Source organism: Crinia signifera, unplaced genomic scaffold (assembly GCF_055691185.1).
Source record: "Crinia signifera unplaced genomic scaffold, ASM5569118v1 HAP2_SCAFFOLD_80, whole genome shotgun sequence".
Taxonomy (NCBI): Eukaryota; Metazoa; Chordata; class Amphibia; order Anura; family Myobatrachidae; genus Crinia; species Crinia signifera.
The window spans coordinates 510,001-533,522 of record NW_028142708.1 but is presented as its reverse complement, the minus strand read 5'-3'; the positions used below and the strand labels follow the sequence as shown (position 1 = coordinate 533,522).

Genomic DNA, 23,522 nt, shown 5'->3' with positions numbered 1-23,522 from the left:
GGGTTAGGAAATCTCAGTGTTCTGCAGCTGTCAGTGTGCGGGGCAGAGAGAGGTAAGGGGTAGGAAATGTCTCAGTGTCCTGCAGCTGTCAGTGTGCGGGGCAGAGAGAGGTAAGGGGTAGGAAATGTCTCAGTGTCCTGCAGCTGTCAGTGTGCGGGGCAGAGAGAGGTAAGGGGTAGGAAATGTCTCAGTGTCCTGCAGCTGTCAGTGTGCGGGGCAGAGAGAGGTAAGGAGTAGGGAATGTCTCAGTGTCCTGCAGCTGTCAGTGTGCGGGGCAGAGAGAGGTAAGGGGTAGGAAATGTCTCAGTGTCCTGCAGCTGTCAGTGTGCGGGGCAGAGAGAGGTAAGGGGTAGGGAATGTCTCAGTGTCCTGCAGCTGTCAGTGTGCGGGGCAGAGAGAGGTAAGGGGTAGGAAATGTCTCAGTGTCCTGCAGCTGTCAGTGTGCGGGGCAGAGAGAGGTAAGGGGTAGGGAATGTCTCAGTGTCCTGCAGCTGTCAGTGTGCGGGGCAGAGAGAGGTAAGGGGTAGGGAATGTCTCAGTGTCCTGCAGCTGTCCGTGTGCGGGGCAGAGAGAGGTAAGGGGTAGGAAATGTCTCAGTGTCCTGCAGCTGTCAGTGTGCGGGGCAGAGAGAGGTAAGGGGTAGGGAATGTCTCACTGTCCTGCAGCTGTCAGTGTGCGGGGCAGAGAGAGGGAAGGGGTAGGGAATGTCTCAGTGTCCTGCAGCTGTCAGTGTGCGGGGCAGAGAGAGGGAAGGGGTAGGGAATGTCTCAGTGTCCTGCAGCTGTCAGTGTGCGGGGCAGAGAGAGGGAAGGGGTAGGGAATGTCTCAGTGTCCTGCAGCTGTCAGTGTGCGGGGCAGAGAGAGGGAAGGGGTAGGGAATGTCTCAGTGTCCTGCAGCTGTCAGTGTGCGGGGCAGAGTGAGGTAAGGGGTAGGGAATGTCTCAGTGTCCTGCAGCTGTCAGTGTGCGGAGCAGAGAGAGGTAAGGGGTAGGAAATGTCTCAGTGTCCTGCAGCTGTCAGTGTGCGGGGCAGAGAGAGGTAAGGGGTAGGAAATGTCTCAGTGTCCTGCAGCTGTCAGTGTGCGGGGCAGAGAGAGGTAAGGGGTAGGAAATGTCTCAGTGTCCTGCAGCTGTCAGTGTGCGGGGTAGAGAGAGGTAAGGGGTAGGGAATGTCTCAGTGTCCTGCAGCTGTCAGTGTGCGGGGCAGAGAGAGGTAAGGGGTAGGGAATGTCTCAGTGTCCTGCAGCTGTCAGTGTGCGGGGCAGAGAGAGGGAAGGGGTAGGGAATGTCTCAGTGTCCTGCAGCTGTCAGTGTGCGGGGCAGAGAGAGGTAAGGGGTAGGGAATGTCTGTGTCCTGCAGCTGTCAGTGTGCGGGGCAGAGAGAGGTAAGGGGTAGGAAATGTCTCAGTGTCCTGCAGCTGTCAGTGTGCGGGGCAGAGAGAGGTAAGGTGCAGGAAATGTCTCAGTGTCCTGCAGCTGTCAGTGTGCGGGGCAGAGAGAGGGAAGGGGTAGGAAATGTCTCAGTGTCCTGCAGCTGTCAGTGTGCGGGGCAGAGAGAGGGAAGGGGTAGGAAATGTCTCAGTGTCCTGCAGCTGTCAGTGTGCGGGGCAGAGAGAGGTAAGGGGTAGGGAATGTCTCAGTGTCCTGCAGCTGTCAGTGTGCGGGGCAGAGAGAGGTAAGGGGTAGGAAATGTCTCAGTGTCCTGCAGCTGTCAGTGTGCGGGGCAGAGAGAGGTAAGGTGCAGGAAATGTCTCAGTGTCCTGCATCTGTCAGTGTGCGGGGCAGAGAGAGGTAAGGGGTACGGAATGTCTCAGTGTCCTGCAGCTTTCAGTGTGCGGAGCAGAGAGAGGTAAGGGGTAGGGAATGTCTCAGTGTCCTGCAGCTGTCAGTGTGCGCGGCAGAGAGAGGTAAGGGTTAGGGAATGTCTCCGTGTCCTGCAGCTGTCAGTGTGCGGGGCAGAGAGAGGTAAGGGGTACGGAATGTCTCAGTGTCCTGCAGCTGTCAGTGTGCGGGGCAGAGAGAGGTAAGGGGTAGGGAATGTCTCAGTGTCCTGCAGCTGTCAGTGTGCGGGGCAGAGAGAGGTAAGGGGTAGGGAATGTCTCAGTGTCCTGCAGCTGTCAGTGTGCGGGGCAGAGAGAGGTAAGGGGTAGGAAATGTCTCAGTGTCCTGCAGCTGTCAGTGTGCGGGGCAGAGAGAGGTAAGGGGTACGGAATGTCTCAGTGTCCTACAGCTGTCAGTGTGCGGGGCAGAGAGAGGTAAGGGGTAGGGAATGTCTCAGTGTCCTGCAGCTGTCAGTGTGCGGGGCAGAGAGAGGTAAGGGGTAGGAAATGTCTCAGTGTCCTGCAGCTGTCAGTGTGCGGGGCAGAGAGAGGTAAGGAGTAGGGAATGTCTCAGTGTCCTGCAGCTGTCAGTGTGCAGGGCAGAGAGAGGTAAGGGGTAGGAAATGTCTCAGTGTCCTGCAGCTGTCAGTGTGCGGGGCAGAGAGAGGTAAGGGGTAGGAAATGTCTCAGTGTCCTGCAGCTGTCAGTGTGCGGGGCAGAGAGAGGTAAGGGGTAGGAAATGTCTCAGTGTCCTGCAGCTGTCAGTGTGCGGGGCAGAGAGAGGTAAGGGGTAGGGAATGTCTCAGTGTCCTGCAGCTGTCAGTGTGCGGGGCAGAGAGAGGTAAGGGGTAGGGAATGTCTCAGTGTCCTGCAGCTGTCAGTGTGCGGGGCAGAGAGAGGTAAGGGGTAGGAAATGTCTCAGTGTCCTGCAGCTGTCAGTGTGCGGGGCAGAGAGAGGTAAGGGGTAGGGAATGTCTCACTGTCCTGCAGCTGTCAGTGTGCGGGGCAGAGAGAGGTAAGGGGTAGGGAATGTCTCAGTGTCCTGCAGCTGTCAGTGTGCGGGGCAGAGAGAGGGAAGGGGTAGGGAATGTCTCAGTGTCCTGCAGCTGTCAGTGTGCGGGGCAGAGAGAGGGAAGGGGTAGGGAATGTCTCAGTGTCCTGCAGCTGTCAGTGTGCGGGGCAGAGAGAGGGAAGGGGTAGGGAATGTCTCAGTGTCCTGCAGCTGTCAGTGTGCGGGGCAGAGTGAGGTAAGGGGTAGGGAATGTCTCAGTGTCCTGCAGCTGTCAGTGTGCGGAGCAGAGAGAGGTAAGGGGTAGGAAATGTCTCAGTGTCCTGCAGCTGTCAGTGTGCGGGGCAGAGAGAGGTAAGGGGTAGGAAATGTCTCAGTGTCCTGCAGCTGTCAGTGTGCGGGGCAGAGAGAGGTAAGGGGTAGGAAATGTCTCAGTGTCCTGCAGCTGTCAGTGTGCGGGGTAGAGAGAGGTAAGGGGTAGGGAATGTCTCAGTGTCCTGCAGCTGTCAGTGTGCGGGGCAGAGAGAGGTAAGGGGTAGGGAATGTCTCAGTGTCCTGCAGCTGTCAGTGTGCGGGGCAGAGAGAGGGAAGGGGTAGGGAATGTCTCAGTGTCCTGCAGCTGTCAGTGTGCGGGGCAGAGAGAGGTAAGGGGTAGGGAATGTCTGTGTCCTGCAGCTGTCAGTGTGCGGGGCAGAGAGAGGTAAGGGGTAGGAAATGTCTCAGTGTCCTGCAGCTGTCAGTGTGCGGGGCAGAGAGAGGTAAGGTGCAGGAAATGTCTCAGTGTCCTGCAGCTGTCAGTGTGCGGGGCAGAGAGAGGGAAGGGGTAGGAAATGTCTCAGTGTCCTGCAGCTGTCAGTGTGCGGGGCAGAGAGAGGGAAGGGGTAGGAAATGTCTCAGTGTCCTGCAGCTGTCAGTGTGCGGGGCAGAGAGAGGTAAGGGGTAGGGAATGTCTCAGTGTCCTGCAGCTGTCAGTGTGCGGGGCAGAGAGAGGTAAGGGGTAGGAAATGTCTCAGTGTCCTGCAGCTGTCAGTGTGCGGGGCAGAGAGAGGTAAGGTGCAGGAAATGTCTCAGTGTCCTGCATCTGTCAGTGTGCGGGGCAGAGAGAGGTAAGGGGTACGGAATGTCTCAGTGTCCTGCAGCTTTCAGTGTGCGGGGCAGAGAGAGGTAAGGGGTAGGGAATGTCTCAGTGTCCTGCAGCTGTCAGTGTGAGCGGCAGAGAGAGGTAAGGGTTAGGGAATGTCTCCGTGTCCTGCAGCTGTCAGTGTGCGGGGCAGAGAGAGGTAAGGGGTACGGAATGTCTCAGTGTCCTGCAGCTGTCAGTGTGCGGGGCAGAGAGAGGTAAGGGGTAGGGAATGTCTCAGTGTCCTGCAGCTGTCAGTGTGCGGGGCAGAGAGAGGTAAGGGGTAGGGAATGTCTCAGTGTCCTGCAGCTGTCAGTGTGCGGGGCAGAGAGAGGTAAGGGGTAGGAAATGTCTCAGTGTCCTGCAGCTGTCAGTGTGCGGGGCAGAGAGAGGTAAGGTGCAGGAAATGTCTCAGTGTCCTGCATCTGTCAGTGTGCGGGGCAGAGAGAGGTAAGGGGTACGGAATGTCTCAGTGTCCTGCAGCTTTCAGTGTGCGGGGCAGAGAGAGGTAAGGGGTAGGGAATGTCTCAGTGTCCTGCAGCTGTCAGTGTGCGCGGCAGAGAGAGGTAAGGGTTAGGGAATGTCTCTGTGTCCTGCAGCTGTCAGTGTGCGGGGCAGAGAGAGGTAAGGGGTACGGAATGTCTCAGTGTCCTACAGCTGTCAGTGTGCGGGGCAGAGAGAGGTAAGGGGTAGGGAATGTCTCAGTGTCCTGCAGCTGTCAGTGTGCGTCTCACATTATCATCTCTACATTATCCTATAGTTACAGTTCAATGTCCGGAAGGAGAGTTTATTTTCATTGTCATTTTTCAGGCTGTACCACCCCCACTATCAACGTGAACCCGAAGCGTGGCGGTACGCGTCCTACGACCTTTTCATACCCCCACTATCCACGTCGGCGTGGAGTTGAGAATAGAAGTGCAGGACACTAAGACATTCCCTACCCCTTACCTCTCTCTGCCCCGCACACTGACAGCTGCAGGACACTGAGACATTCCCTACCCCTTACCTCTCTCTGCCCCGCACACTGACAGCTGCAGGACACTGAGACATTTCCTACCCCTTCCCTCTCTCTGCCCCGCACACTGACAGCTGCAGGACACTGAGACATTCCCTACCCCTTCCCTCTCTCTGCCCCGCACACTGACAGCTGCAGGACACTGAGACATTTCCTACCCCTTACCTCTCTCTGCCCCGCACACTGACAGCTGCAGGACACTGAGACATTTCCTGCACCTTACCTCTCTCTGCCCCGCACACTGACAGCTGCAGGACACTGAGACATTTCCTACCCCTTACCTCTCTTTGCCCCGCACACTGACAGCTGCAGGACACTGAGACATTCCCTACCCCTTACCTCTCTCTGCCCCACACACTGACAGCTGCAGGACACTGAGACATTTCCTACCCCTTACCTCTCTCTGCCCCGCACACTGACAGCTGCAAGACACTGAGACATTCCCTACCCCTTACCTCTCTCTACCCCGCACACTGACAGCTGCAGGACACTGAGACATTCCCTACCCCTTACCTCTCTCTGCCCCGCACACTGACAGCTGCAGGACACTGAGACATTTCCTACCCCTTACCTCTCTCTGCCCCGCACACTGACAGCTGCAGGACACTGAGACATTTCCTACCATTTACCTCTCTCTGCCCCGCACACTGACAGCTGCAGGACACTGAGACATTTCCTACCCCTTACCTCTCTCTGCCCCGCACACTGACAGCTGCAGGACACTGAGACATTTCCTACCATTTACCTCTCTCTGCTCCGCACACTGACAGCTGCAAGACACTGAGACATTTCCTACCCCTTACCTCTCTGCCCCGCACACTGACAGCTGCAGGACACTGAGACATTTCCTACCCCTTACCTCACTCTGCCCCGCACACTGACAGCTGCAGGACACTGAGACATTTCCTACCCCTTACCTCTCTCTGCCCCGCACACTGACAGCTGCAGGACACTGAGACATTTCCTACCCCTTACCTCTCTCTGCCCCGCACACTGACAGCTGCAGGACACTGAGACATTTCCTACCCCTTACGTCTCTCTACCCCGCACACTGACAGCTGCAGGACACTGAGACATTGTGTTGATAGTCGGGGTGGTACAGCCTGAAAAATGACATTTGGGGGCCATTGAACATGTTTCATACTAATTTCAATGCATTTGGATGCATTTCTGTTAAAAATCGCATGCGATGCGATTTTTTACTATGCGATGGACATCGTGGGAGCCGTGAATGTACACAAGTACCCAGGACCTTGGTGGCCTGGCCATGTCCTCCCTTCATCTCTCTTATATCAGGACAGAAGAACACAGGAGCCTTTGTTCCAGAAAGAGGAACCCAATAACGGGTGAGAGGGGCATCGGGGTGACACAATTACAGGGCACCGAATGTTAGTTCCAGATGGCAAACTGACCCAAACCCTGAGCCCCACTCACCGTGTCCACTCCCCCGGCCATCAGCTCGGTGATATTGGCCTTTATAGAGTCCAGCGGGAGCTCGGCCTGTAGTAGCAGATCCGCCATTATACCGGAGTATCCTCGCTCCTGCCCCAGACAGAACTCCTGGTATATGTTCTGGATGCAGCGGTCGGCTGTGGGGGGGTAATAGACAGTTACAACCGGAGATTAGGGGGCAGGTGTGGGAGAGCAGTGCAGGGGATTAGAGGGTAATAGAGTGAAGGGGATTAGAGGGTGAGAGAGGAGTGCAGGGGATGAGAGTGTAGGAGAGCAGTGCAGGGGATGAGAGTGTAGGAGAGGAGTGCAGGGGATTAGAGGGTGAGAGAGGAGTGCAGGGGATTAGAGGGTGAGAGAGGAGTGCAGGGGATTAGAGGGTGAGAGAGGAGTGCACGGGATTAGAGGGTGAGAGAGGAGTGCAGGGGATGAGAGTGTAGGAGAGGAGTGCAGGGGATGAGAGTGTAGGAGAGGAGTGCAGGGGATGAGAGTGTAGGAGAGGAGTGCAGGGGATGAGAGTGTAGGAGAGGAGTGCAGGGGATGAGAGTGTAGGAGAGGAGTGCAGGGGATGAGAGTGTAGGAGAGGAGTGCAGGGGATGAGGGTGTAGGAGAGGAGTGCAGGGGATGAGAGTGTAGGAGAGGAGTGCAGGGGATTAGAGTGTAGGACAGGAGTGCAGGGGATTAGAGTGTAGGAGAGGTGTCCAGGAGATGAGAGCGTAGGAGAGGAGTGCAGGGGATGAGAGCGTAGGAGAGGAGTGCAGGGGATGAGAGCGTAGGAGAGGAGTGCAGGGGATGAGAGCGTAGGAGAGGAGTGCAGGGGATGAGAGCGTAGGAGAGGAGTGCAGGGGATGAGAGCGTAGGAGAGGAGTGCAGGGGATGAGAGTGTAGGAGAGGAGTGCAGAGTATGAGAGTGTAGGAGAGGAGTGCAGGGGATGAGAGTGTAGGAGAGGAGTGCAGGGGATGAGAGTGTAGGAGAGGAGTGCAGGGGATCAGAGTGTAGGAGAGGAGTGCAGGGGATTAGAGTGTAGGAGAGGAGTGCAGGGTATGAGAGTGTAGGCCTAGCAGAGAAGAGCAGAAGCTCAGAGGGTAGAACTGGGGCATTGGGTGCAGCACAGACAGTGTTGGTTAGCATTACTGCCCCAGAGCACTGAGGTCATGGGTTTCATTCCCACCATGAAAAGTAAAGAAGTGAGGTCTACACTAATCCGCGCAATAGAAGCTGCCTATATTTCAGGTTCAAGTGAAAAAAGGACCCACCCAGACCTTTTGTGAAAACTGAGAAGAAATTTGAGAAATACTTGAACCAGTGAAATGAGGGCGCTACACCAGGTGATATAAGCGAAAAATTATCTTAAAGAAAGGAGACTAATACTCCCCTAATTACTAATATAATATAACTGGTAATAATAATCTGTGTACAGCGCTGTGGAATATGTGTTCGCTATATAATAACTGGTAATAATATTCTCTGTACAGCGCTGTGGAATATGTGTGCGATATATAATAACTGGTAATAATATTCTGTACAGCGCTGTGGAATATGTGTGTGCTATATAATAACTGGTAATAATAATCTCTGTACAGCGCTGAGGAATATGTGTGCGCTATATAATAACTGGTAATAATAGTCTCTGTACAGCGCTGTGGAATATGTGTGCACTATATAATAATTGGTAATAATAGTCTCTGTACAGCGCTGTGGATTATGTGTGCGCTATATAATAACTGGTAATAATAATCTCTGTACAGCGCTGCGGAATATGTGTGCGCTATATAATAACTGGTAATAATAGTCTCTGTACAACGCTGTGGAATATGTGTGCACTATATAATAACTGGTAATAATAGTCTCTGTACAGCACTGCGGAATATGTGTGCGCTATATAATAACTGGTAATAATAATCTCTGTACAGCGCTGCGGAATATGTGTGCGCTATATAATAACTGGTAATAATAGTCTCTGTACAGCGCTGCGGAATATGTGTGCGCTATATAATAACTGGTAATAATAATCTCTGTACAGCGCTGCGGAATATGTGTGCGCTATATAATAACTGGTAATAATAATATCTGTACAGCGCTGCGGAATATGTGTGCGCTATATAATAACTGGTAATAATAGTCTCTGTACAGCTCTGCGGAATATGTGTGCGCTATATAATAACTGGTAATAATAGTCTCTGTACAGCGCTGTGGAATATGTGTGCGCTATATATATAACTGGTAATAATAATCTCTGTACAGCGCTGCGGAATATGTGTGCGCTATATAATAACTGGTAATAATAGTCTTTGTACAACGCTACAGAATATATGTGCACTATATAATAACTGGTAATAATAGTCTTTGTACAGCGCTGCGGAGTATGTGTGCGCTATATAATAACTGGTAATAATATTCTCTGTACAGCGCTGTGGAATATGTGTGCGATATATAATAACTGGTAATAATATTCTGTACAGCGCTGTGGAATATGTGTGTGCTATATAATAACTGGTAATAATAATCTCTGTACAGCGCTGAGGAATATGTGTGCGCTATATAATAACTGGTAATAATAGTCTCTGTACAGCGCTGTGGAATATGTGTGCACTATATAATAATTGGTAATAATAGTCTCTGTACAGCGCTGCGGAATATGTGTGCGCTATATAATAACTGGTAATAATAGTCTCTGTACAGCGCTGTGGATTATGTGTGCGCTATATAATAACTGGTAATAATAATCTCTGTACAGCGCTGCGGAATATGTGTGCGCTATATAATAACTGGTAATAATAATATCTGTACAGCGCTGCGGAATATGTGTGCGCTATATAATAACTGGTAATAATAGTCTCTGTACAGCTCTGCGGAATATGTGTGCGCTATATAATAACTGGTAATAATAGTCTCTGTACAGCGCTGTGGAATATGTGTGCGCTATATATATAACTGGTAATAATAATCTCTGTACAGCGCTGCGGAATATGTGTGCGCTATATAATAACTGGTAATAATAGTCTTTGTACAACGCTACAGAATATATGTGCACTATATAATAACTGGTAATAATAGTCTTTGTACAGCGCTGCGGAGTATGTGTGCGCTATATAAGTAACTGGTAATAATATTCTCTGTACAGTGCTGCGGAATATGTGTGCGCTATATAATAACTGGTAATAATAGTCTCTACAGCACTGCGGAATATGTGTGCTCTATATAATAACTGGTAATAATAGTCTCTGTACAGCGCTGCGGAATATGTGTGCGCTATATAATAACTGGTAATAATAGTCTCTGTACAGCGCTGCGGAATATGTGTGCGCTATATAATAACTGGTAATAATATTCTCTGTACAGCGCTGCGGAATATGTGTGCGCTATATAATAACTGGTAATAATATTCTCTGTACAGTGCTGAGGAATATGTGTGCGCTATATAATAACTGGTAATAATCTCTGTACAGCGCTGTGGAATATGTGTGCGCTATATAATAACTGGTAATAATATTCTCTGTACGGCACTGCGGTATATGTGTGCACTATATAATAACTGGTAATAATATTCTCTGTACAGCACTGCGGAATATGTGTGCGCTATATAATAACTGGTAATAATATTCTCTGTACAGCGCTGCGGAATATGTGTGCGCTATATAATAACTGGTAATAATATTCTCTGTACAGCGCTGCGGAATATGTGTGCGCTATATAATAACTGGTGATAATATTCTCTGTACAGCGCTGCGGTATATGTGTGCGCTATATAATAACTGGTGATAAAATTCTCTGTACAGCGCTGCGGAATATGTGTGCGCTATATAATAACTGGTAATAATATTCTCTGTACAGCGCTGCGGAATATGTGTGCGCTATATAAATAACTGGTAATAATAGTCTCTGTACAGCGCTGAGGAACATGTGTGCGCTATATAATAACTGGTAATAATATCCTCTGTACAGCGCTGCGGAATATGTGTGCGCTATATAATAACTGGTAATAATAGTCTCTGTACAGCGCTGCGGAATATGTGTGCGCTATATAATAACTGGTAATAATATTCCCTGTACAGCGCTGCGGAATATGTGTGCGCTATATAATAACTGGTAATAATAATCTCTGTACAGCGCTGCGGAATATGTGTGCACTATATAGTAACTGGTAATAATAGTCTCTGTACAGCGCTGCGGAATATGTGTGCGCTATATAATAACTGGTAATAATAGTCTCTGTACAGCGCTGTGGAATATGTGTGCGATATATAATAACTGGTAATAATAGTCTCTGTACAGCGCTGCGGAATATGTGTGCGCTATATAATAACTGGTAATAATAGTCTCTGTACAGCGCTGCGGATTATGTGTGCGCTATATAATAACTGGTAATAATAGTCTCTGTACAGCGCTGCGGAATATGTGTGCGCTATATAATAACTGGTAACAATAGTCTCTGTACAGCGCTGCGGAATATGTGTACGCCATATAATAACTGGTAATAGTCTCTGTACAGCGCTGCGGAATATGTGTGCGCTATATAATAACTGGTAATAATATTCTCTGTACAGAGCTGCGGAATATGTGTGCGCTACATAATAACTGGTAATAATATTCTCTGTACAGCGCTGCGGAATATGTGTGCGCTATATAATAACTGGTAACAATAGTCTCTGTACAGCGCTGCGGAATATGTGTACGCCATATAATAACTGGTAATAGTCTCTGTACAGCGCTGCGGAATATGTGTGCGCTATATAATAACTGGTAATAATATCTGTACATCGCTGCGGAATATGTGTGCGCTATATAAATAACTGGTAATAATAGTCTCTGTACAGCGCTGTGGAATATGTGTGCGCAATATAATAACTGGAAATAATAGTCTCTGTACAGCGCTGTGGAATATGTGTGCTCTATATAATAACTGGTAATAATACTCTCTGTACAGCGCTGTGGAATATGTGTGCGCTATATAATAACTGGTAATAATATCTGTACATCGCTGCGGAATATGTGTGCGCTATATAATAACTGGTAATAATATTCTCTGTACAGCGCTGTGGTATATGCATGCGCTATATAATAACTGGTAATAATATTCCCTGTACAGCGCTGCGGAATATGTGTGCGCTATATAATAACTGGTAATAATATTCTCTGTACAGCGCTGCGGAATATGTGTGCGCTATATAATAACTGGTAAAAATATACTCTGTACAGCGCTGCGGAATATGTGTGCACTATATAATAACTGGTAATAATATTCTCTGTACAGCGCTGCGGAATATGTGGGCGCTATATAATAACTGGTAATAATATTCTCTGTACAGCGCTGCGGAATATGTGTGCGCTATATAATAACTGGTAATAATATTCTCTGTACATCGCTGCGGAATATGTGTGCGCTATATAATAACTGGTAATAATAGTCTCTGCACAGCGCTGCGGAATATGTGTGCGCTATATAATAACTGGTAATAATATTCCCTGTACAGCGCTGCGGAATATGTGTGCGCTATATAATAACTGGTAATAATATTCCCTGTACAGCGCTGTGGAATATGTGTGCGCCATATAAATAACTGGTAATAATAGTCTGTACAGCGCTGCGGAATATGTGTGCGCTATATAATAACTGGTAATAATAGTCTCTGTACAGCGCTGCGGAGTATGTCTGCGCTATATAATAACTGGTAGTAATATTCCCTGTACAGCGCTGCGGAATATGTGTGCGCTATATAATACCTGGTAATAATAGTCTCTGTACAGCGCTGCGGAATATGTGTGCGCTATATAATAACTGGTAATAATAGTCTCTGTACAGAGCTGAGGAATATGTGTGCGCTATATAATAACTGGTAATAATAGTCTCTGTACAGCGCTGCGGAATATGTGTGCGCTATATAATAACTGGTAATAATAGTCTCTGTACAGCGCTGCGGAATATGTGTGCGCTATATAATAACTGGTAATAATAGTCTCTGTACAGCGCTGCGGAATATGTGTGCGCTATATAATAACTGGTAATAATAGTCTCTGTGCAGCGCTGCGGAATATGTCTGCGCTATATAATAACTGGTAATAATATTTCCTGTACAGCGCTGCGGAATATGTGTGCGCTATATAATAACTGGTAATAATAGTCTCTGTACAGCGCTGCGGAATATGTGTGCGCTATATAATAACTGGTAATAATATTCTCTGTACAGCGCTGCGGAATATGTGTGCGCTATATAATAACTGGTAGTAATATTCCCTGTACAGCGCTGCGGAATATGTGTGCGCTATATAATAACTGGTAGTAATATTCCCTGTACAGCGCTGCGGAATATGTGTGCGCTATATAATACCTGGTAATAATAGTCTCTGTACAGCGCTGCGGAATATGTGTGTGCTATATAATAACTGGTAATAATAGTCTCTGTACAGAGCTGAGGAATATGTGTGCGCTATATAATAACGTAATAATAGTCTCTGTACAGCGCTGCGGAATATGTGTGCGCTATATAATAACTGGTAATAATAGTCTCTGTACAGCGCTGCGGAATATGTGTGCGCTATATAATAACTGGTAATAGTCTCTGTACAGCGCTGTGGAATATGTGTGCGCTATATAATAACTGGTAATATTCTCTGTACAGAGCTGCGGAATATGTGTGCGCTATATAATATAACTGGTAATAATAGTCTCTGTGCAGCGCTGTGGAATATGTCTGCGCTATATAATAACTGGTAATAATATTCCCTGTACAGCGCTGTGGAATATGTGTGCGCTATATAATAACTGGTAATAATATTCTCTGTACAGCGCTGTGGAATATGTGTGCGCTATATAATTACTGGTAATAATATTCCCTGTACAGCGCTGTGGAATATGTGTGCGCTATATAATAACTGGTAATAATAGTCTGTACAGCGCTGCGGAATATGTGTGCACTATATAATAACTGGTAATAATATTCTCTGTACAGCGCTGCGGAATATGTGTGCGCTATATAATAACTGGTAATAATATTCTCTGTACAGCGCTGTGGAATATGTGTGCGCTATATAATTACTGGTAATAATATTCCCTGTACAGCGCTGTGGAATATGTGTGCGCTATATAATAACTGGTAATAATAGTCTGTACAGCGCTGCGGAATATGTGTGCACTATATAATAACTGGTAATAATATTCTCTGTACAGCGCTGCGGAATATGTGTGCGCTATATAATAACTGGTAATAATAATCTCTGTACAGCGCTGCGGAATATGTGTGCGCTATATAATAACTGGTAATAATATTCCCTGTACAGCGCTGCGGAGTATGTCTGCGCTATATGGTAATAAACCACTCACCCTGCTGGAAGATGACGTCCCAGGCCTCCATGTGCTCCTTCCATATGTGGCTGTCGGAGAGGCGCATCAGCTGGTGGGGGAAGTACAGCAGCGGCAGCGTGGTCTTTATCATGGTCTCTACTGCACCAATGAAGCGCAGAGACTCGGCGTTGGGATGTTCCTCCAGTAGGCCGAGGCGTTGTCCGTATAACACGTAGCTGCTGGCTGTGGGGACAGAGGATCACTGCTGCTAGTCTGATACGGCTATAGAACCGATATCACCTCTCGTTGTGCAGCGCATGAGACGTCGTGTGGTTACACATCTCGCTGGCCCGGTCCTGCGTCCACCTCTCATCCTACATGTGACATGGGCGGGTCTGAGTATGGGCCTGATTCACAGGTGTGCGCACGCCTCCAGGTTTGAGTAATTGCTCCATCTCTGTGGATCGCGGGTGAGACCATTGGAATGGTCCCAGAAGCAGGCACACCCTAATCATGGAAGAGCGGTCGCAGGTGTGGATAGGATCAGTTCCGATGAGCAGGGCTACACCTGTCACCCCACATCGGTTATAGGTTACAGCGATCCCCATGGCGTTATCAGGGCTGCCAGTAGGGGGGTGCTGTGGGTACAGCGATCCCCATGGCTACATCCGTTATCAGGGCTGCCAGTAGGGGGGTGCTATGGGTACAGCTGATTCCTGATAACGCCATGGGGATCGCTGTACCCTATAACCGATGTGGGGTGACAGGTGTAGCACTGCTGATCAGGACTGATCCTATCCACACCTGCGACCGCTCTTCCATGATTAGGGTGTCCCTGCTTATGGGACCGATCCAATGGTCTCACCCGCGATCCACAGAGATGTGCATTACCACATACAGCCTCTTGTGGCCATGTATATGGGAGAGGGTGCGGTAGTTGTATAATATGGGCTGCCAGTAGGGGGTGCTGTGGGTACAGCCTCTTGTGGCCATGTATATGGGAGAGGGTGCGGTAGTTGTATAATATGGGCTGCCAGTAGGGGGGTGCTGTGGGTACAGCCTCTTGTGGCCATGTATATGGGAGAGGGTGCGGTAGTTAAATAATATGGGCTGCCAGTAGGGGGGTGCTGTGGGTACAGCCTCTTGTGGCCACGTATATGGGAGAGGGTGCGGTAGTTGTATAATATGGGCTGCCAGTAGGGGGGTGCTGTGGGTACAGCCTCTTGTGGCCACGTATATGGGAGAGGGTGCGGTAGTTATATAATATGGGCTGCCAGTAGGGGGGTGCTGTGGGTACAGCCTCTTGTGGCCACATATACGGGAAAGGGTGCGGTAGTTGTATAATATGGGCTGCCAGTAGGGGGTGCTGTGGGTACAGCCTCTTGTGGTCACGTATATGGGAGAGGGTGCGGTAGTTATATAATATGGGCTGCCAGTAGGGGGGTGCTGTGGGTACAGCCTCTTGTGGCCACGTATATGGGAGAGTGTGCGGTAGTTATATAATATGGGCTGCCAGTAGGGGGGTGCTGTGGGTACAGCCTCTTGTGGCCACGTATATGGGAGAGGGTGCGGTAGATGTATAATATGGGCTGCCAGTAGGGGGGTGCTGTGGGTACACAGCCTCTTGTGGCCACGTATATGGGAGAGGGTGCGGTAGTTGTATAATATGGGCTGCCAGTAGGGGGTGCTGTGGGTACAGCCTCTTGTGGCCACGTATATGGGAGAGGGTGCGTTAGATGTATAATATGGGCTGCCAGTAGGGGGGTGCTGTCGGTACATCCTCTTGTGGCCACGTATATGGGAGAGGGTGCGGTAGATGTATAATATGGGCTGCCAGTAGGGGGGTGCTGTGGGTACAGCCTCTTGTGGCCACATATATGGGAGAGGGTGCGGTAGATGTATAATATGGGCTGCCAGTAGGGGGTGCTGTGGGTACAGCCTCTTGTGGCCACGTATATGGGAGAAGGTGCGGTAGATGTATAATATGGGCTGCCAGTAGGGGGGTGCTGTGGGTACAGCCTCTTGTGGCCACGTATATGGGAGAGGGTGCGGTAGATGTATAATATGGGCTGCCAGTAGGGGGGTGCTGTGGGTACATCCTCTTGTGGCCACGTATATGGGAGAGGGTGCGGTAGATGTATAATATGGGCTGCCAGTAGGGGGGTGCTGTGGGTACAACCTCTTGTGGCCACGTATATGGGAGAGGGTGCGGTAGATGTATAATATGGGCTGCCAGTAGGGGGTGCTGTGGGTACAGCCTCTTGTGGCCACATATATGGGAGAAGGTGCGGTAGATGTATAATATGGGCTGCCAGTAGGGGGGTGCTGTGGGTACAGCCTCTTGTGGCCACGTATATGGGAGAGGGTGCGGTAGATGTATAATATGGGCTGCCAGTAGGGGGGTGCTGTGGGTACAGCCTCTTGTGGCCACGTATATGGGAGAGGGTGCGGTAGATGTATAATATGGGCTGCCAGTAGGGGGGTGCTGTGGGTACAGCCTCTTGTGGCCACGTATATGGGAGAGGGTGCGGTAGATGTATAATATGGGCTGCCAGTAGGGGGTGCTGTGGGTACAGCCTCTTATGGCCACGTATATGGGAGAAGGTGCGGTAGTTATATAATATGGGCTGCCGGAACACTGATTGTACTCAGAACACCAATGCTGGAACTTCTAAATGAATCGTGATGCCACCACCCGCACCTCAACCTACATGTATAAGGGTGGACTTAGGCTATGGGGGTACTGGGGTTAGGGTCAGGCTACAGGGGGGTAGGGTTACAGCTCCACCCACTGCCCATCATTACAGCTCCACCCACTGCCCATCTTTACAGATCCGCCCACTGCCCATCATTACAGCTCCACCCACTGCCCATCATTACAGCTCCACCCACTGCCCATCATTACAGCTCCACCCACTGCCCATCATTACAGCTCCACCCACTGCCCATCATTACAGCTCCGCCCACTGCCCATCATTACAGCTCCGCCCACTGCCCATCATTACAGCTCCGCCCACTGCCCATCATTACAGCTCCACCCACTGCCCATCATTACAGCTCCACCCACTGCCCATCATTACAGCTCCACCCACTGCCCATCATTACAGCTCCACCCACTGCCCATCATTACAGCTCCACCCACTGCCCATCTTTACAGCTCCACCCACTGCCCATCATTACAGCTCCACCCACTGCCCATCATTCCACCTCCACCCACTGCCCATCATTACAGATCCGCCCACTGCCCATCTTTACAGCTCCACCCACTGCCCATCTTTACAGCTCCGCCCACTGCCCATCATTACAGCTCCACCCACTGCCCATCTTTACAGCTCCACCCACTGCCCATCATTACAGCTCCACCCACTGCCCATCATTCCACCTCCACCCACTGCCCATCATTCCACCTCCACCCACTGCCCATCATTACAGATCCGCCCACTGCCCATCATTACAGCTCCGCCCACTGCAGTATTACGACAAATCTCAGGTTTGGGGAAGCCCCTGCCAGCAGTACCTGTATCCCCTGAGCTATGGCCAAGCCTGAGATTGCATCACATTCTGGGCGTTGGTAAATGTGACACCACATATCACTGCCCAGCACCCACAGAGCCCACCACATATCACTGCCCAGCACCCGCAGAGCCCACCACATATCACTGCCCAGCACCCGCAGAGCCCACCACATATCACTGCCCAGCACCCGCAGAGCCCACCACATATCACTGCCCAGCACCCGCAGAGCCCACCACATATCACTGCCCAGCACCCGCAAAGCCCACCACATATCACTGCCCAGCACCAGCAGAGCCCACCACATATCACTGCCCAGCACCTGCAGAGCCCACCACATATCACTGCCCAGCACCCGCAGAGCCCACCACATATTACTGCTCAGCACCCGCAGAGCCCACCACATATCACTGCCCAGCACCCGCAGAGCCCACCACATATCACTGCCCAGCACCCGCAGAGCCCACCACATATCACTGCCCAGCAGCCGCAGAGCCCACCACATATCACTGCCCAGCAGCCGCAGAGCCCACCACATATCACTGCCCAGCACCCGCAGAGCCCACCACATATCACTGCCCAGCAGCCGCAGAGCCCACCACATATCACTGCCCAGCAGCCGCAGAGCCCACCACATATCACTGCCCAGCAGCCGCAGAGCCCACCACATATCACTGCCCAGCACCCGCAGAGCCCACCACATATCACTGCCCAGCACCCGCAGAGCCCACCACATATCACTGCCCAGCACCCGCAGAGCCCACCACATATCACTGCCCAGCACCCGCAGAGCCCACCACATATCACTGCCCAGCACCCGCAGAGCCCACCACATATCACTGCCCAGCACCCGCAGAGCCCACCACATATCACTGCCCAGCACCTGCAGAGCCCACCACATATCACTGCCCAGCACCCGCAGAGCCCACCACATATCACTGCCCAGCACCCGCAGAGCCCACCACATATCACTGCCCAGCACCCGCAGAGCCCACCACATATCACTGCCCAGCACCCGCAGAGCCCACCACATATCACTGCCCAGCAGCCGCAGAGCCCACCACATATCACTGCCCAGCACCCGCAGAGCCCACCACATATCACTGCCCAGCACCTGCACAGCCCACATCTCCCTGCACAGGAACTGCAGAGCCCACCACATATCACTGCCCAGCACCCGCAGAGCCCACATATCACTGCCCAGCACCCGCAGAGCCCACCACATATCACTGCCCAGCACCCGCAGAGCCCACCACATATCACTGCCCAGCACCCGCAGAGCCCACCACATATCACTGCCCAGCAGCCGCAGAGCCCACCACATATCACTGCCCAGCACCCGCAGAGCCCACCACATATCACTGCCCAGCACCCGCAGAACCCACATATCACTGCCCAGTACCCGCAGAGCCCACCACATATCACTGCCCAGCACCTGCAGCGCCCACCACATATCACTGTCCAGCACCTGAAGAGCCCACCACATATCACTGCCCAGCACCCGCAGAGCCCACCACATATCACTGCCCAGCACCTGCACAGCCCACATCTCCCTGCACAGGAACTGCAGAGCCCACCACATATCACTGCCCAGCACCCGCAGAGCCCACATATCACTGCCCAGCACCCGCAGAGCCCACCACATATCACTGCCCAGCACCTGCAGCGCCCACCACATATCACTGTCCAGCACCTGAAGAGCCCACCACATATCACTGCCCAGCACCCGCAAAGCCCACCACATATCACTGCCCAGCACCAGCAGAGCCCACCACATATCACTGCCCAGCACCTGCAGAGCCCACCACATATCACTGCCCAGCACCCGCAGAGCCCACCACATATCACTGCCCAGCACCCGCAGAACCCACATATCACTGCCCAGTACCCGCAGAGCCCAACACATATCGCTGCCCAGCACCTGCAGAGCCCACATATCACTGCCCAGCACCTGCAGAGCCCACATATCGCTGCCCAGCACCCACAGAGCCCACCACATATCGCTGCCCAGCACCCGCAGAGCCCACCACATATAGCTGCCCAGCACCTGCAGAGCCCACCACATATCACTGCCCAGCACCCGCAGAACCCACATATCGCTGCCCAGCACCCGCAGAGCCCACCACATATCACTGCCCAGCTCCCGCAGAACCCACATATCGCTGCCCAGCACCCGCAGAGCCCACCACATATTGCTGCCCAGCACCCGCAGAGCCCACCTTATATCACTGCCCAGCACCTGCAGAACCCACCATATATCGCTGCCCAGCACCTGCAGAGCCCACCACATATCGCTGCCCAGCACCTGCAGAGCCCACCACATATCACTGCCCAGCACCTGCAGAGCCCACCACATATCACTGAAGAACCCACCACATACTGCTGCACATCAGGCAGTATAACTATACAGGGACATAGAATGACACCGCTGTTACTGACAGTGGCCCCACAGACCGCACGGGGCTATCAATGCTCTGTACTGCGGCTGCCTCCTCTACCTCTACCATCCTCAGTGTCTGCTGTAAGGGGGCGGACATATTGTGTGAGCTATTTATTTCATTAGCAGGAGCCAGGGGCTGGCTGGCAACTTTTAGCCTAGGGGGCAAGTCCAGAGCACTGGCCCATAATCTGCCAACTTCATGGTAGACGGAATGCTTTTGCGCGCCTTCGGCTCGCAAGAAAATTAGGGGCGTGGCCTATCATAAGGGGACGTGGCCTGTACCATGATTGTATTGTCTACCTGCAGATTGCACATTTTAGCGAGCCTTGTAATACCCATTACACATAAAGCCACATGCTGTAATGCCATTACACATTATGCTGAACACCATGATGCCAGTTACACATTACGCCCAAAACTGCGATGCTAATTACTCAATACACCGCACACTGTGATGCTAATTACACATTATGCCACACACCTTGATGCCCATTACACCCCATACTGTGATGGCAATTACCCAATGCTCTCCACACCGTAATGCCCATTACGCCCCATACCATGATGTCCACAGTGCCAGATATTCCACCACAGTGCCAAATACACATATGCCCCCACAGTGCCAGATATTCCGCCACAGTGTCAAATACACATATGCCCCCACAGTGCCAGATATGCCCCCACAGTGCCAGACACATATGCCGCCACAGTGCCAGATATTCCGCCACAGTGCCAAATACACATATTCCTCCACAGTGCCAGATATGCCCCCAGAGTGCCAGAGGCACATATGCCCCCACAGAGTGCCAGAGGCACATATGCCCCCACAGAGTGCCAGAGGCACATATGCCCCCACAGAGTGCCAGAGGCACATATGCCCCCACAGAGTGCCAGAGGCACATATGCCCCCACAGAGTGCCAGAGGCACATATGCCCCCACAGAGTGCCAGAGGCACATATGCCCCCACAGAGAGCCAGAGGAACATATGCCCCCACAGAGAGCCAGAGGCACATATGCCCCCACAGAGTGCCAGAGGCACATATGCCCCCACAGAGTGCCAGAGGCACATATGCCCCCACAGAGTGCCAGAGGCACATATGCCCCCACAGAGTGCCAGAAGCACATATGCCCCCACAGAGTGCCAGAAGCACATATGCCCCCACAGAGTGCCAGAGGCACATATGCCCCCACAGAGTGCCAGAGGCACATATGCCCCCACAGAGTGCCAGAGGCACATATGCCCCCACAGAGTGCCAGAGGCACATATGCCCCCACAGAGTGCCAGAAACACATATGCTGCGGGGAGGGGGGGGAGCGCTTACCCACCCTCTGGCTGCGGGCCGCACTGGATCAGCTCCTCCAGCCCTCCTGCGCTGGCCGCGGCTTCCAGACCAGAACACGGCCGCGGCTACAGGAAAATGGCCGCCGGCCTCCTGCACTGAGGACATCCTCAGTGCAGGAGGCCGGCGGCCATTTTCCTGTAGCCGCGGCCGTGTTCTGGTCTGGAAGCCGCGGCCAGCGCAGGAGGGCTGGAGGAGCTGATCCAGCGCGGCCCGCAGCCAGTGGGTGGGTAAGCGGCCTGGGGGGCATATGGCACTCTGCCCCCCGGCCCAGCCCGCCCCTGGCAGGAGCCAGCCAGGAGGAGAGCCTGGACCACCGCCAACTGGATCTGTGGGTCCCGGCCACACAGCCGGCGGTGTAAGGCAGGGTCGGGGGAGGGCGGGCTTTATTTTACCGGGAAGGGGGCACTGATTTTATAGTTACGCCACTGGTTACTGATACGATATGTTACTGAATGGACGATGTGTCACCGATACGATATGTTAGCGATACGATATGTTACTGAATGGACGATATGTCACCGATACGATATGTCACCGATACGATATGTTACTGAATGGACGATATGTCACCGATACGATATGTCACCGATACGATATGTTACTGAATGGACGATATGTCACCGATACGATATGTTAGCAATACGATATGTTACTGACCTTCAAGTGTAAATCGGAAGAGGTCAGCATACAGGTCCACGGTGAGGGCGCCTCTGCTGTTCTTGTTCATCCGTCTCCGCATGAAGGACACAAAGTCCCCGGCCACCTCGTCCAGGAAGGGAAGGAACTTTTTCACCCCGGGCAGACTCAGAACCTCTTTATTAAGGATGACCCGGTCGGATCGCCAGGCCTCGCCATTGCTGTGTGAGGGGGAAGGGAAGGTACTATTAGTACCGGGGTATGGAAGGATCTGGTGTCACATTGTAGCTGTGTGTGTGTGTGTATGTATATACTGTATATATGTGCAGAGAGGCAGACACAGAGGACGTCACTTACAGCAGGAACATGCCGCACTTGTGGTTCCGCAGCTCCCGGTGTGTGTATATATATATATATATATATATATATACTAGGTGATTCATCGCGCCCTACGGGGCGCTCTTCACACCGTCGTAAGGGGCTGCGCCCCCTTAATTTGTGAACATTTGTATATGAGAAAGATGGTTAGAATTGTATGAAAGATGCCGGTACTTGTTTCCTAGAACGGCCACAACGATTTAGATCGTTGTGGTCGTAAGATAAAAAATCGGATCGATCGCATCGCATGCGATTTGGTCGCATACGATGCGACCGATCCGATCGACCGATTTTTCACCCGATTTTTTTTTTTTTTCACCAGATTTGTTTAAATTGGCCCCCCAAATGTTAATAAGTGTGCTAGACCCCACGATAGACGTGAACCCGAAGCGTGGCGAGCGCAGCGAGCCCGCGAGGGGCGGCGGTGCGCGTCCTCCGACCTTTTCATTCCCCTACTATCCACTAGGGCGTGGAGTGAGAATATAATAGTGTGGCGAGCGCAGCGAGCCACCGAGCCCGAAGCGTGGCGAGCGCAGCGAGCCCCGCGAGGGGACGCGTCTAACTTCACAGGTATACGCGTCCCCTCGCGGGGCTCGCTGCGCTCGCCACGCTTCGGGCTCGGTGGCTCGCTGCGCTCGCCACACTATTATATTCTCACTCCACGCCCTAGTGGATAGTAGGGGAATGAAAAGGTCGGAGGACGCGCACCGCCGCCCCTCGCGGGCTCGCTGCGCTCGCCACGCTTCGGGTTCACGTCTATCGTGGGGTCATGGCGGGCACATAAAAAATGTGAAATGGGTCATATTGGCCCATTTCACCTTTTTTATCATTTTTCCCTATGTGAGATGGACTTAATCAAGTCCATCTCATCTTGTGCCATTATAATGGCACAAGACCGACCGATTTCAATGTTAAAAGATTTTTTAACATTGAAGTCTATGGAAAAATCGGGTCAATCGGTCGGTCGCATCGCGGCCGATTTTAATTGGTCGCGACCGACCGATTGACCCGATTTCTGTCAATCAAAGTAAAAAATTGTAAAAAATCGGCCACATCGTGAGGATCGTGTCCCTTAATTAAGAGCCACGATCACTCACGATTGTGGCCGTTCTAGGAAACAAGTACCAAGATGCCTGTATTGCAACTTGAGTTATAGGTGAAATGTGTTACATAGAGAGCATATGATGTGGAAGGGGGTGTGTATTGTTTTGTTTAATTACAGAGTAAGATGTACATTGATAGTGTGGAGGGTACAGTGACATTTGTGGGTGTGGGGGGGGGGGGGGCTGTGTATGCATGTTGTTTAGGTGTGTGTGTGCAATAGTATAGTAGGGTGTTTTTGAGTCAGCGGCTCCCCACTGGCGGAGGTCACAACACAGGAAAACAGGAGGCTGGGTAGTGATAGGGGTGTGTGGGAATAAGGGGGACTAAAGAGGAGGGTGGGGGACACTGTGCAGCTTCTGCCAGTGGGTGAGGGTCCAGCGTGGCACTACAGGAGTACAGGAGGGTGGCCCTT

General features: G+C 51.7%; 1 protein-coding gene across 1 annotated transcript in view; it reads right to left on the bottom strand.

Moving 5' to 3' along the window:
• The window catches only part of LOC146056334 (cytochrome P450 11B, mitochondrial-like), a 52,533-nt gene that overhangs the window by 9,543 nt on the left and 19,468 nt on the right, over positions 1–23,522 (bottom strand). Inside the window, exons 3-5 of the mRNA XM_083168391.1 lie at positions 21,650–21,849; positions 13,735–13,938; positions 6,398–6,552 (exon numbers count right to left, since the gene is read on the bottom strand). Of these exons, the coding sequence (XP_083024517.1) occupies positions 6,398–6,552; positions 13,735–13,938; positions 21,650–21,849 (559 nt within the window). The remainder of the gene's footprint in view (positions 1–6,397; positions 6,553–13,734; positions 13,939–21,649; positions 21,850–23,522) is intronic.